Source organism: Zootoca vivipara, chromosome 5 (genome assembly GCF_965207765.1).
Source record: "Zootoca vivipara chromosome 5, rZooViv2.hap1.1, whole genome shotgun sequence".
Taxonomy (NCBI): Eukaryota; Metazoa; Chordata; class Lepidosauria; order Squamata; family Lacertidae; genus Zootoca; species Zootoca vivipara.
Window position 1 is genome coordinate 9230616 of NC_142588.1, and position 14115 is coordinate 9244730.

The following is a 14115-nucleotide window of genomic DNA, read 5'->3' on the forward strand; positions in this document are numbered from 1 at the left end:
ATGAGTCCATAAGTGACCGTGGAGGCCAATTCTGGATCCACACGTCCTTCCACAGTGGGGACATTGGTTTCCGGGTGGGAGTTGATCATGGTGTGGATTTGCCAAGCGTGCCTTCCTCCTAGCACGTTTCTTCCTTGCATCCTGAGTTTGAGTGCCTTCAAAGCCCATGACACCTTTGGTAAAGGCTGTTCTCCAACTGGAGAGCTCGCAGGCCAGGGTTTTCCAGTTGTCAGTTTATACTACATTTTTTTAGATTTGCCTTGAGACAGTCTTTAAACCTCTTTAGTTGACCACCAGCATTACGCTTTCCATTTTTAAGTTCGGATTAGAGTAGTTGCTTTGGAAGACGATCATCAGGCATCCGCACAACATGACCAGTCCAACGAAGTTGATGTTGAAGAATCATTGCTTCAACACTGGTGATCTTTGCTTCTTCCAGTACCACTGACATTAGTCCGCCTGTCTTCCCAAGTGATGTGTAAAAATTTTCGGGGACACCGTTGATGGAATCTTTTGAGGAGTTGGAAGTGGCGTTTATAAGTGGTCCATGTTTACCACGCCAAGGTCATGTACCATGATTGCAGAGCCAAGTTGGCACTCCTGCAGAGTACTGTAATACAATGTGATAGTACCATTTTTAAAATAAAACACCACTGCACTTCAACCACAATGCTATAAATGGATTGAGGCTGCACTGGCCAGCTTTCAACTCGCTTTGTTTCTGCTTGCATTGCATTTAAAGAAGCTTGTTAACTTGCTTTTCGCCCAAAGAGATGGGTATATTTATTTCAGAAATGGTATTAACAGGGGTTATCTTTTCTTTAAAAAAACTGCAACTGTGGCCTTCAGCAGAGAAACAAGAATGAGCAGAGATGATCAGAAGATGCTTTGAAACACTATATTCCCCAGAAACCTCTGGGTCAGGTCTTCTTTAGTGTCACACAGTGGTTAGGTGGCCTTAGTCCATCCACTCTTATTTTCAAGCCTCTGTATCTGTAATAGAGTGATTACTGACCTGCTTTACAAGCTTGTAAGGGTTACTGAGATAATGCATGTAATGCAATTTGAACAATCGAAAGCGCTGTAAACACTAAGGATGTCAGTCATTGTCTGAAGGTTCAGGTCCCTACTGCCAGACTAATATCTCGTCTTTCAAGCAGTTAAATGACGTGTTTACGGTCACTGTATGGAGAAGTCTCTCACTGTGATTCATTTGCATGTTCTGTTTACTCATTTCAAGTATTAGATTTTACTATGACGTATGTTTTTAGGCTGCCTCGTTAACTGCTGTAGGAAGGAACTCTTGAAGGTGTGGTGGGATAATGGACAAATACATAAATATATTACTTAAGAGAGTTTTAGGCATTGATTTTCCACTTCCTAAAGTCCTCATAGTGGAGTTTCTTTAATTTGAAACCTGACCTTTAACATTGATGTCAACTCCAAAGATATGAATGAAGTGCTGCTGGATCAAACAATGGAGTTACAAATATCCAAGCATTTCCCTCAGATCCTGTGAATGGGCATGCGCATAATCTCTGCCTGCGTATTATACTTTAGAGGGTAGGGTACGTTCATGTGGATAAAACATTTGTTCCTACAATTCATGCAAATAGTTTATTTTTTAAGCTCTGCAAGAAGCTGAAGCCCGTTTCCGAGAGATAAAGTTCCAACGGGAAGCCAAAGTAATGCAGGAAAATGAGCGCAAACCTCCCCCGTACAAACACATCAAGGTAAGGTGCTTGAGGGCAGGTGCTGTTCATTTGATCCGTCCTGGAAGCTTAGTTCACCTGTTCTTTAGGACAGGATCCTAACACGCAGCCCATTGCTGTGTTCCAAGACCTTTTGAACTGGGACCAATGGGTGTTCCCCTGGGGAACATTTTCCAAGCCCCCGTTGTTCACAGTTGACCTGAATATGGCACTTTGAAGAGCCTTGCATCAGTCATAAGGCTGAAGAAATAAAAAGGCAGTTCTTCAGTTCCTTTATCCGTCTAGTTTGGGAAGACAATGAGTTCATAGATAAATCGAGGGTTTTAATCTCATTGGAATATTAGAGAATATATAAACCTGTTGGTAATTAAAATCCACATTTGAACGGAGCAGGAACAAACCACATCCTTACCCAAATCAATATTGTTCTTGAGGAATGGTTTCCCTCCTGCTATTTAAAAAGGAAAATAATAAATAAAGTGGTGATGTTGGTAGCAGATATGTCTAGGATAGTGAAATTTAAAAATTATTACTGCACTGCCTGGGAATCGGGGGGGGGGAATAGATGTGGTTTTTATATGACTAGTTAATCTGTGAGTTTTAGGGTTGTTCACACACCAAACTCAGGGCTCTAATCTGTCCCTCACCTGGCCCTGAATCAGTTTGGAGGGTGCTAATGTTTAATTATGGTTTATTTGGTCCATCTTGATTCAACATGCTATCTGGCATCCAAATGTCGGCAAAGATTGCTGCCTGTCCCTCAGGAACCATTGTCCTGAGTTGGGCGACATTAACTTCAGAAGCATCCACGCTGGTTCTGGTTGTAACTGTCGCACCAAATTTGACAAAGTCACATCAAACTGGGCGGAAATACATTCAGAGGCATACAAATCAGCACAGTTTGGACACTTAAAGCGAAGTCACGCCAAAGTCATGTTTCAGCCCACCATCTTGATTCAAAATGGCACCTAGTATCCAAACATAAGACAAAGACTGCTGTTTCTCCCTCAAGAATCCTTGTGCTAAGTCAAGGGACAGTATTTTCAGAGGCATCTGAATTGGTGTGTGTTGGAACTATCAAGCCAAATTGGGAGACAGTACAGTGGTACCTCGGTTTAAGTACACAAATGGTTCCGGAAGTCTGTACTTAACCTGAAGCAAACTTTCCCATTGAAAGTAATGGAAAGTGGATTAATTCATTCCAGACGGGTCCGCGGAGTACTTAAACTGAAAGTGCTCAAACCAAAGCGTACTTAAACCGAGGTATGACTGTATCTTTAGAGCTTGCCAAATTGGTGCAGGTTGGGTTCATTATGCCAGATTTGGCAGTATATTGCCAAAAGGGGGTATGATATCTTCAGAGGCATCCAGATTTGCACCGTTTGGATCAGGCAAAGTCTCACCAAAGTCACATTTCAGACCTACAGGTTAATTTGAACTGGTAGCCAGCACCCCAACACCAATGAAAAGTGCTTCTCCCACCTCAGGAGCATTCATATCAAGTTTGAAATTTAAACACTTTAGTCCTGTCGCACAAAAAATCAGGCAAAGTCATATTTGAGAGTGCCATGTTCATTGATGATTGCCTGAAATGGAATTGACTGCTGCTTCCAAGATTAGTGTGTGTGTGGGGGGGTGAATTTTAGAGATTAAATGAGTTGTAATATAGATTGCCTTTTTTGAGAAATAATAGCCAATAACTGCTTCATTGTTGTTGTTTTTTAATATGTTATTCAGGTAAATAAGCCTTTTGGAAAAGTTCAGATTTACACTGCTGACATTTCTGAGATTCCCAAATGCAATTGCAAACCCTCTGATGAGAACCCCTGTGGTTTTGATTCAGAGTGTCTAAATCGGATGCTAATGTATGAATGCCACCCACAAGTATGTCCGGCCGGAGAGCGCTGCCAAAACCAGTGTTTTACCAAGCGCCAGTATCCTGAAACGAAGATAATCAAGACTGATGGCAAAGGATGGGGCTTGGTTGCAAAGAGAGACATTAAAAAGGTATGCGTTAAGTGAGTTGGGTCCATTCGTCTTGTGATGCTTCGCTTCGGAACAAGAAGAATTATTCCCTGTACACGTAGCATTGGGTTCTCTAGTTTGCCTCCTCTAGGACCACCTTCCCACACTAGTGCTCCTCAGATGTCTTGGGCTCCGTCATCCATCATCCTAGGGTTGGCGGGAGTTCTGATACAGAACCATAGCTGCCAAGTACCCTGTTTTCCCAGGGAAACCCCCGTTTTTACTTACCTTTTTCCCGGTGGTCCCCCGTATCACTTCATCTCCCGTTTTTCTCCGTTATTTTCTCCTACCGGCGGCCTTTTTTTTCCTGACTTGCCCTTCTATGGGCACCAAAAGTGGCCGCCGCCGGCTTCAAAAGTCACATCTACACATGTCCGGAAGTGCATAGACGCGACTTCCGGTGTCGTGGCGGCCATTTTTGGTGCAGATAGATGGGCAGAGCGACACCAGAAGTTGCGTCGACGCACTTCCTGACATGCGTAGAAGCGACTTTCAAAGCCGCCGGCGGCCATTTTTAGTGCCCATAGAAGGGCAAAGCGACACCGGAAGTTACGTCGACGCAACCTCCGGTATCACACGGCTGCCGGTCCCGGATTCTGCAGTCCGGGACTTGGAAGGTAAGTACAGAACATCCAGGGGACACAAGGTCTAGAAAGGATTATTTAAGAGCATCAGTGCTTGCCATAGGACCAAGAATGGGCCTTTTCAGTGGTGACTCCGTTTATGGAATGTTCTCCCTAGGGACGTTCATCAGGTGCCATTATACACCTTTAGGAGCCAGGTGAAAACATTCCTCTTCAACCAGGCCTTTGACCATACATGATTTTGTTCTTTTCTGTTGAGTTTTATGCTGTTTTGGTTTTGTACGATTATTTTGATACGTTGCTGTATATTATTGGGTGGCATGCTGTTAATAATAATATCTATTCCTCAGGGTGAGTTTGTGAATGAGTACGTTGGCGAGTTAATTGATGAAGAGGAATGCATGGCAAGGATCAAGTTTGCTCAAGAAAACGATATCACCCACTTTTATATGCTTACTATTGATAAGGTATAGTATTTTAAAATGTCTTCATTTGAATCTCATGGTTGACCTAGATATTTGAATCTCATGGTTGACCTAAAAGAAAAAAAACGCAACTACCGTAAACCATTGTGATCAGTGGCAGCAAATACATTTGTCAAAAGCTGCCTCAGGTGCTTCTAAAACAGGAGTTTATTGTGGAATTGGTGCTGCTCTTGTACACAAGCCATTCCCAAGGGGTTTCCCCCCTTATTTTATTATGTATTTTGTGTGTGTGTTTTAGTATTGCAATTTTATGTTGCTAACTGCCCTGAGATCTATGGATGTAAGGCAATATAATAATAATAATAATAATAATAATAATAAATAATTAATAATAATAATAAAATAAATAATAATAATAAAACTTCTGTTTGGTGCTCACCTGAGCAGAACATGCTGTCATGTGCCTACTAGCCCAAATGATATGAGTGTGTCTATTGCAGCCAGTTGCTTCATGCTGAAACCAGATTTCAACAACCCCCCAAACCCAGGAGCTGTTCTTCCACGATCTCCACACAGTATGTGTGGGGAAAATACCTCAGGCAGGAGAAATGGGGAGCACAGGGAAGCTCTGGTGCTTCTTTCACCCCCTCCCTCTCTGCCTGACTAATTCGTCTGACTGCTAAAGCAGAAGTTCCTCAGGCATTCCTGCAGAGTTCATCCCTTGCCCAGAGCACCGCTGAAGTAGCAGCTTATCTGAGCATGTCAAGCTTTTTTGTAGGGGCAACTGCCTCTTAGGCTACAGCAGGGGTCAGCAAACTTTTTCAGCAGGGGGCCGGTCCACCGTCCCTCAGACTTTGTGGGGGGCCAGACTATTTTTGGTGGGGGGATGACAACAAATTCCTATGCCCTACAAATAACCCAGAGATGCATTTTAAATATAAGGACACATTCTACTCATGTAAAAACACACTGATTCCCGTACCGTCCGCAGGCCAGATTTCGAAGGCGATTAGGCCAGATCCAGCCCCCAGGCCTTAGTTGGCCTACCCATGGGCTACAGCAATGCAGTATCTGAACCACCTAGCAAAGGAGACTTTAAATATCTACAGAGTAGATCTCCTAATATCCCCGATATTCCAGTATTTCCTTTAATACATGTGAACTAACACACGCCATCATTATAATTCTTCCTGCCAAATTCTCGAGACCCTCCACCCCCAAGCAAAGCAATAGGTTGGCTGCATTTTCATCTCCTGCTTAGTATAATTTTGAACGTTGTAGCTTACAGGATTCAAAATCTATTAGTAGTGTATAGCGTTTTTACATTAATCTTTTTAAAGAGTCTAGTATTGAGGAAAGCTATGCCAATTTTAGTTACCCAAAAGATACACAAAACAAGACTTCTTGTCGGTAAATGTGGTACAGTTACAACCAGGGATACGTTGGGAGTTTGCCTGTCTATTTTAGCATTGTGCTGGCGTAAAGAGCTACAACTTCAACTCGACAGGTATGATTAGCTCTGCCGGAGAAACGCTTGCTTTGCTGTTAAACCCAATCCCATCTGGTTCTGTTCCCAACTTTTAGGACCGCATAATTGACGCCGGACCCAAAGGAAATTATTCCCGGTTTATGAACCACAGCTGCCAACCAAATTGTGAGACTCTGAAGTGGACTGTACATGGCGACACCCGTGTAGGACTGTTTGCTGTGTGTAGTATTCCGGCAGGTACATACGAACGTTAGGACAACAGAATCGTTTTCCACAGCTCAGAGCCTTGTGTAAAAAGTGTACTCCGTAGTGTTCACATTAAGGCTTCTTAATTTACTCCAGTGCCGGGACCAGTTCCGCATGTGTGGTGGACCTGCCTCGGTCACCAGAAATGCACAGGGGATCCTGCTTCCCACGGCACCTCCGTGCGCAGATCAAGCTTTGCTTTGGAACCGACGTAAATCACTTGCATGCCTTTTGATCTCTCTCCCCCCCCCCCCCTGAATAGAACTTTTACAGTATACAAAATGATATTTCCTTTGGAATCAATAAGTGTTTCCCAGAAACAGAGATAAAAATTAAGATCTTTTTAGCTGTACGTTCACAACTTCCCTAAACCGTAAGGATGTGAACCGTGAAACTTTAAACATCAAAACAATATGGCACTGGGACACGAAAAGGAGACACAGACGAGAGAAGAAAGGAGTAGGTTGAAATACAATGTTAAAATCCTAATAACCACCGCATGGTTGCTCTTGTTTTTGTTTGTTTATCCTCAGTTCCCCTTTCCATCTCTTACATGGGAGGGGGGGTTTCCAGTAGAAAAGGTGTGAAGTTGCAGTGAAAAATCTTACCTTGTTTTTTCTTACTCAGGGACAGAATTGACTTTTAATTACAATCTTGACTGTCTGGGCAATGAAAAAACGGTGTGTAAATGTGGTGCTCCAAACTGTAGTGGCTTTCTTGGAGACAGACCAAAGGTATGTATTATTTATTTATTATTCTTTTGTTAATTATTACCCATAAAATGTAAGTATCTCCTTTTTCTGTTGATTAGGTTTTGGGGACAGGGGGCAAGGTCCAGGATGCTCAGATTACTGCCACCAGACCTCCCCTTTCATGATGTACCTATGATGAATTTAGGGAAGGCGGTCTTGGGCTACACCCCTTTTGTGACGTATGGGTGATGCTTCTGGGGGGTGGGCTGAAACCATTTTCAAATTTCTATTTAAGGGCAGGACACCTTTGTTTGGGGTTCCTTCCTTGTTCTCCTGCGTGAGGGGAAGGACCCTGTTGCAACAGCAAAAATAAAGGCTTTGCTTCTCAAACTTCTCTGGTTGGCCTCTGTTATATTCTCCGACCGATGGAGAACCCAATAAGGGCTCTTGTGTACCCCATAAGGGAATAAGGGCAGATTTTTGCTTATAACAGTACGCTTCAGGTTGATTACTCCATGGACCCGTCTGGAACGGATCAATCCACTTTCCATTCCTTTCAATGGGAAAGTTCGCTTAAGTTTAAGTACTCCGCGGACCATCTGGAGCGGATTAATCCACTTTCCATTACTTTCAATGGGAAAGTTCGCTTCAGGTTAAGTACGCTTCAGGTTAAGTACAGACTTCTGGAACCAATTGTGTACTTAAACCGAGCTACCACTGTATGTGGAAATTGTTGCTCGGTTAGCCAACACTCCCTACCTGAGTTCTTCTTAAGAAGCTAGGTTCTTTGGTCAGCGAAAATAAGAGAGGGGACAAGCAAGCAAAACCAAAAGCAAGGCAGGCTCTTACACCTTTTATCGTTTGTTTGTCGCAACAAAGATTTGACCTCTCTAAAGCCAACGGGGAAACCCAAGACAAAGGCTGTTCTGTCAAAGGCTTACACTTGGCGTGAAACAGCAAGAAGTCCCAACCCCCGAAAGTCGATAATCGAAAATACGCCACAAAAATAGGAGGGTTTGCTGTGGGTCAGGGAGGTCAAATTATGTGTCAATCAAAACATCTGGAATTGGCAAGTCTTGCACCTTCTCAGACAGAATTTACATCTAGTGACATTACATGCAGGCGACATTTAGAGCAGGCGACATGACCAGTACATAGTAGTTAGCAGATAGTTTGGGCAAACATAGTCATTACACCATTGGAGGGACTCTGCCCAAATGCTTCTCCTGGAAGCTGCAGCCTACCCGACTCCCTCTCAGGGTGGATTTGATTTAAATCAAATCAATTTAAATCACTTAGTAAGACTTGGCTGATCCCTAGCAGTCCTTGGAAGGGCTAGTATGGAAACCAGCGTTTTCTAAGTCCAAGCTGTTTAGAGAGGGTGAGAAATCTCCAGCCTCTCATGGACACCCTCCAGGGTGGGGCAGGCAAGCAAAATGTATTACCACAGTTCAAGAACGTAGCCTGTCTGGGCAAAAGCACTTAAGGAGGTCGCTCAGCACTTTATAAGTCATCAGATTTAGCAGTCACCTTGAAGGCCTGGTCTTGTAAATTCATTCCAGCCTACTCGTGCCCAAAGGCAAGCTGCCACATTTCCCGCAAACTTCAGAATGCCCTGTGCCGATCCTTTCAAAGCCATCCAAGTTGGTGGCCATCACTGGCTCCCACGGGAGCACATCCCGGTTTTCCAATATTTAGCTCCGCCAGAGGTCCATGAGTTCAAGTGTTACGAGAGACAGAGAAAAACTTCGCTGTGGCCACTTCCTCCATGCATTATTTTATAAGTCACTTCTTCCTCATCTAGTTTGTCAAACGCTGGTCAGAAATATAAAATATTTGAGAAAAGTGGCTGAACTGCTAGAGAGGTCCTGTGTTTAGCAGCTCTGGTTTGAGCCCAGCAACCTACCCATTCTGGGGTTTCCTTTTTGCTCCAGATCTTTGTAGGCAGGTGTTGCAAGGCTTGTGAAAATTGATTTCTGCCATTTGCCTTGGGAAGCTGTAACTCTGCAATGCACTGCTTCCCCCCCTTTTTTTAAAGAATTCATCCTCTAATGCTTCAGAAGAGAAAGGAAAGAAAACCAAAAGAAGAGCAAGGAGACGCAAAACAAAGAACGAAGCAAGGAAAAAATCTGAGGATTACTGCTTCCGTTGTGGTGACGGAGGCCAACTTGTATTATGCGACCGAAAATCTTGTACCAAGGCTTACCATCTCTCGTGCCTTGATTTGGTGAAACGCCCTTTCGGTGAGTAAAAGTGAAGCCGTGACTTTATGGCCTGCTCCCCCTTGTCTTCCTTTTGAAAAGGACAAGGGAAAAGCTTAAGCAGCCTTCACTTTCTTTTAAAACTGGCTTCTTAAACCACTACCCACCCTAGTTCTGGACTTTATCACAAACTCTGGTTGGTTTAAACAAGCCACACCTTCATAACACATCGTTTGGAGTTGCTTGTAGGGAAGCTGGCCAGAATTTGTGAGCCAGCCGTGATCTCTGGTCTGGGCGATGCAAACAAGCTGACTTCAAGGGGAACAGGGTGCTGCTTGGGTCCTTCTCCCTGGAAGATAAAGAGTAGGGGGAGCATGGGAGCCCAGGACTCATGCCCTGCTCATGCATGTCTTGCATAAGTGATCCTTGTTTCATGCAGGTGGTAAGGAAGATTAGAAACAGAAAAGGGGTGGCAGAGAGAGAGGGAGAAAATGGACCTAGGGCCCCTGGCATACCTACCCCCCAAAGGGAGTGCTCCACCATGGCACTGAAATTAAGTGTCCAGGATCAAGAAATCATTTTGCCATTACCTTTTAGGAAATCTGAGTAGATATTATCTGCCCATGCTTTGGTGAAACACACATATATATGAATGAGAGGGGGGAGGGCTCTTTAGTGACTGCCTTACAAGCTCAGAACTTGGTTCCACAACTTTTGATTTAATTGGCACTGCTGAGATTATTTGAGACAAGAATATTCCCTTAAACACAGTTATTTCTGAATTGACTCTCTACCCTTTTTCTGCCGGCAGGAAAATGGGAGTGCCCTTGGCACCACTGTGATGTTTGTGGCAAGCCTTCTGTCTCCTTCTGCCACTTCTGCCCAAACTCTTTTTGCAAGAACCATCAAGAGGAGACAGCGCTGGATTCTAACTTATCTGGACAGTTGTTCTGCTCCGACCACATTGGGGAGAATTTTGCTGAAAAGGCGGCGGCGGCGAGACCCCCTAGAAAACTGGCCGCGCTGAAGTGCAAGCGGAGACAAAGAAACAAATTGAAGAGGAAGGAATGTAAATAATTACGAACTGCGGTTCCCGCTGCCCATGCTGTCTTGTAGATAAGTTGTGAATAGGGTCAGAGAAGGACATGTCTTTTACATATATTCTGCAGGAATTGGGTTTGGGGCAGAATCATTTTTAATCCACTGAGCCAACGGCAGCAGTGTGTTCTGTTGCTTCTGCACTGATCATGGACTGTGTGGCATGCCAAGTTCAGCCACTTTCAGGACAAACCAGGTTTACTCTTCAGCAATAATGACAACACTTGAACTGTTAGGAGTGAAAAACAATTCATTCCAGAATTCCCTAGTTGGAGGTGTGTTCATTTCCAACCAATTAAGGCGTATATGCATAGCTTTTTGAAATAGTAGTCACCACCCAGCAAGTGTTTAAATAGTGCGTAAGAAAGACGTGATTAGCCTTTAAAGCCAAACGTTGTGCGTAGAGCTGCCTATATTACCCGCGTTAAGTGAGGCATATGGACATCATACAGTTTAAGAGGCACAGAGCTCAGTATAACCATGTGCGTTGAGCTTTGTCCAGAAGGATGTTTGGTTTGCTTTGGATTTTATTTTTGTTTTGTTGTAATATTCTGCCAAGGAACAGGAATATGATGGAAACAGGCAGCATACCACAACAAAAGCTTTGAAAGAAAGAACTGCCTCCTGTTGAGTTTCAAAGAAGGAAAATGATAACGTGACATTTAAATCGATATTAAAATCTATGCCCATTTTTTAGATTGTATTTGCATAATAAAAGCCTTTAAAAAACCAAACTAATGCTCATTTACTCTTCTTTTTAAAAGCCAGGAATGTCTTCAGTAGCTAAATAGTGGTTTTTTGTATCAATGTGATAATGAAAAAGAAGAAATTAACCAGCAGCTTCTAAAATAATATGGATGGTATTCAAAAAGGTTTTACTCAAGTAGGCCGATTGTAATTAATGGACCTAACTTAGAATAGATTCACTGAAATTAATGAGCATTGCTGAGTAAAACTTCCTTGCAGTTGCCCTGTGACATGAGTAATTGCATTTTGTCTCTTATTTAGCATTTCTAAATTTTGTTATCAACAGTCCTTCGGCAGATGCAAACAGTTATGCAGACAATTGGGTTCCTTTCCTGTTAACTTTTTGCCAGTTTGAATGTTGTTGGTGTTTTTCTCACCTTAGAATTTAAACAAATATATTCTGCCATCTTTAAAAATCTGGACATTTTAAAGTTTATAACGTCAAATAAAAAGTGTGGCCATTTCATGTTCATGGAATGAGCAGCAAGTATAAGGCATAATAGTGAAAGGTTCCGTGAGCTAACTGCCACTTTTTAGATTAAAATATCAAAGTGGTTTAATCCAGAAATTAAAGTATTTTTAGGCTTCATCTTTGTTCATGCCATTTGTAAACAGTGCCATAGTTTTCCCAAATCAGCATCGTTGGGAACCATTTCTTTAATGAAACTGATTCTTCTAGCAGTCAGCCATATGAATCTACAGTGGTACCTCGGGTTACGAACGCGATCCGTTCCGGGTCGCAGTTCGTAACCCGAAAACGCCATTTTGCGCAAATGCGCGTGGGGCTTCTGCGCATGCACGCGCAGCAAACATACTTCCGGGTTTGTGCAGTTCGTACCCCGAGTTGTTCGTAACCCAAGGTGTTCGCAACCCGAGGTACGACTGTACTTGCAATTTTAACACGATAAGTTTGACTGTCTCGGAGCATAGTATTCCACAGTTTCAAGCTGCCACAACTTGATGTAACCCTGAATAACCACAATCAGAATTTGGGGCTATCGCAGCCGTCTTGTAAGGAACCAATAAATCCCTAGGTATTCTTTTACTGAGAACTTGAGAAATACAAAATGTTATGTTGGACCTACCGTGAAGGTCCATTTTCTGCAGGGAATGGAGAACCTAGAATGGGTTGTCCCGCTTGCCTGGCTAATATGCAAAGTGGATGCCACTACCACACGTGAAAGGCTGACCTTCCATTGGATGCAGTTACACCAGCTGAAAAGAAAACCACTTCAGCAGCTGCTAACACAAGCACGGAGAGGTCTAAGTAAAATAAATGCCAATTAAACAAGATAGAACCACCGCTAACATGAATATGAGCAGTAGCAATATTGTGTGTGTACCGTTCACTCAAACAGACCAAGTTGGGGAAAAAGAACCATTAGATACTTTGCACAGGTCATCTCTGTAAAACCTAATTAAATGTTAAGAATAACTGCTGTTAAGAATGTTAAGAAAATAGTACTCCAATACACTACAGACCACAATTAAAAACCAATGGGAGCAGGGCAATAAAATAAATTTGGGGTATTGTTATTAATACGCCACCCATCTGGCTGGGTTTCTCCAGCCACTCTGGGCAGCTTTCAACAAAGATTAAAATACAATAAAAACTATCTCCAATGGTCTAGAGCAGACATCCCCAAACTGCGGCCCTCCAGATGTTTTGGCCTACAGTTCCCATGATCCCTAGCTAACAGGACCAGTGGTCAGGGATGATGGGAATTGTAGTCCAAAACATCTGAAGGGCCGAAGTTTGGGGATGCCTGGTCTAGAGACTAAGGTCTAAACCACCATTCAAATCCATCTCTGCCAAAAGAAGAGAACTCAACCTAAAACATTAATAGATGGTACCTAATCATGGAAGCTGGCACAGTTACACCCAGGAACTTCATCTAAAGTAGGCATGTCCAAAGTCCGTTTCGGGGGCCCAATCTGGCCGAAAATCCTAAACAACAACTTCAACAACTTCAATCCTAAAAAAGGTCAACAACTTTGGTTGGCCCCCACAGCCCTTCACTTCATCAAATCTGGCCCTCTTTTGAAAAAAGTTTGGACACCACTGATCTAAATGCAGGACAGGCTGAACCTCAATAGGCATTTAACATACTGTACCTCCAAATGTGGGAATGGCCCAAAATCCAATCCTTCTGGATATCAGTGCTGCAGGAAATAACAAAACAGGTAATAGAAGCAACTCCAGAACTTGCCCTATTAAATATCTTCCAGGACAACAACACATACGTACATTACATACAAGGAACTCGTAAGTCACTCTCGGCAGCTAGAAACATAACTAGACGCTGGAAGGACCTATCGGGAGTGAACATAGACCACTGGTACCAAAATGAATGAGAAACCGCTGTACTAGAAAAGTTAACCAAAAAAACTCAAACTAGCAGGAGGACGAGCTACGGAGGATGCCTTCACCACAGTGAGGTTCCCCTTTATTACATTCACAGGACAATGACCTACCCACACACAACAGCATACAATTCAATATGGGTAACCAAGCCCACCCCTTCACACAAATAGGACACAGCGCAATCGACAACACAACCAACCAAGCTTGGGAACCCCAACCTCTCGCAATATCAATAATAATAAATACACAAAGGACCTACCCCCGCGATGCTGGCACAATACCCCCCCCCCCACTAAGAATAGGCAATAGAGCAAAAGAACAATACCCCCATCTCCTCCCCTTCCCCCAATTGTAAGATGTCTATGACAAAAACGTCTCAACAAATATAAACAAACCGTGAAAAAGACTACGAATTGAAAGTGGGGATGACAGATACACTGTTCCCTGTACCTGTTTGCTTTGTAACAAAGAACCCAATAGAAAGAAATTAGAAAGAATAGCTGCCCGTTATGATGCTACAAGGAGGAAAGA

The 14115-nt window shown here is 43.1% G+C and overlaps 1 protein-coding gene across 3 annotated transcripts in view; it reads left to right on the forward strand.

Moving 5' to 3' along the window:
* NSD2 (nuclear receptor binding SET domain protein 2) overlaps nucleotides 1-11206 on the forward strand; it is a 67953-nt gene extending 56747 nt beyond the window's left edge. For all 3 annotated transcript variants that reach the window (XM_088670010.1, XM_035137435.3, XM_088670011.1), the window contains 7 exons: nucleotides 1630-1733; nucleotides 3450-3719; nucleotides 4672-4788; nucleotides 6331-6472; nucleotides 7109-7215; nucleotides 9212-9416; nucleotides 10186-11206. In XM_088670010.1, the coding sequence (XP_088526136.1) occupies nucleotides 1630-1733; nucleotides 3450-3719; nucleotides 4672-4788; nucleotides 6331-6472; nucleotides 7109-7215; nucleotides 9212-9416; nucleotides 10186-10451 (1211 nt within the window). In that variant the 3' untranslated portion in view covers nucleotides 10452-11206. The remainder of the gene's footprint in view (nucleotides 1-1629; nucleotides 1734-3449; nucleotides 3720-4671; nucleotides 4789-6330; nucleotides 6473-7108; nucleotides 7216-9211; nucleotides 9417-10185) is intronic.
* The last annotated feature ends 2909 nt before the right edge of the window (nucleotides 11207-14115 follow it).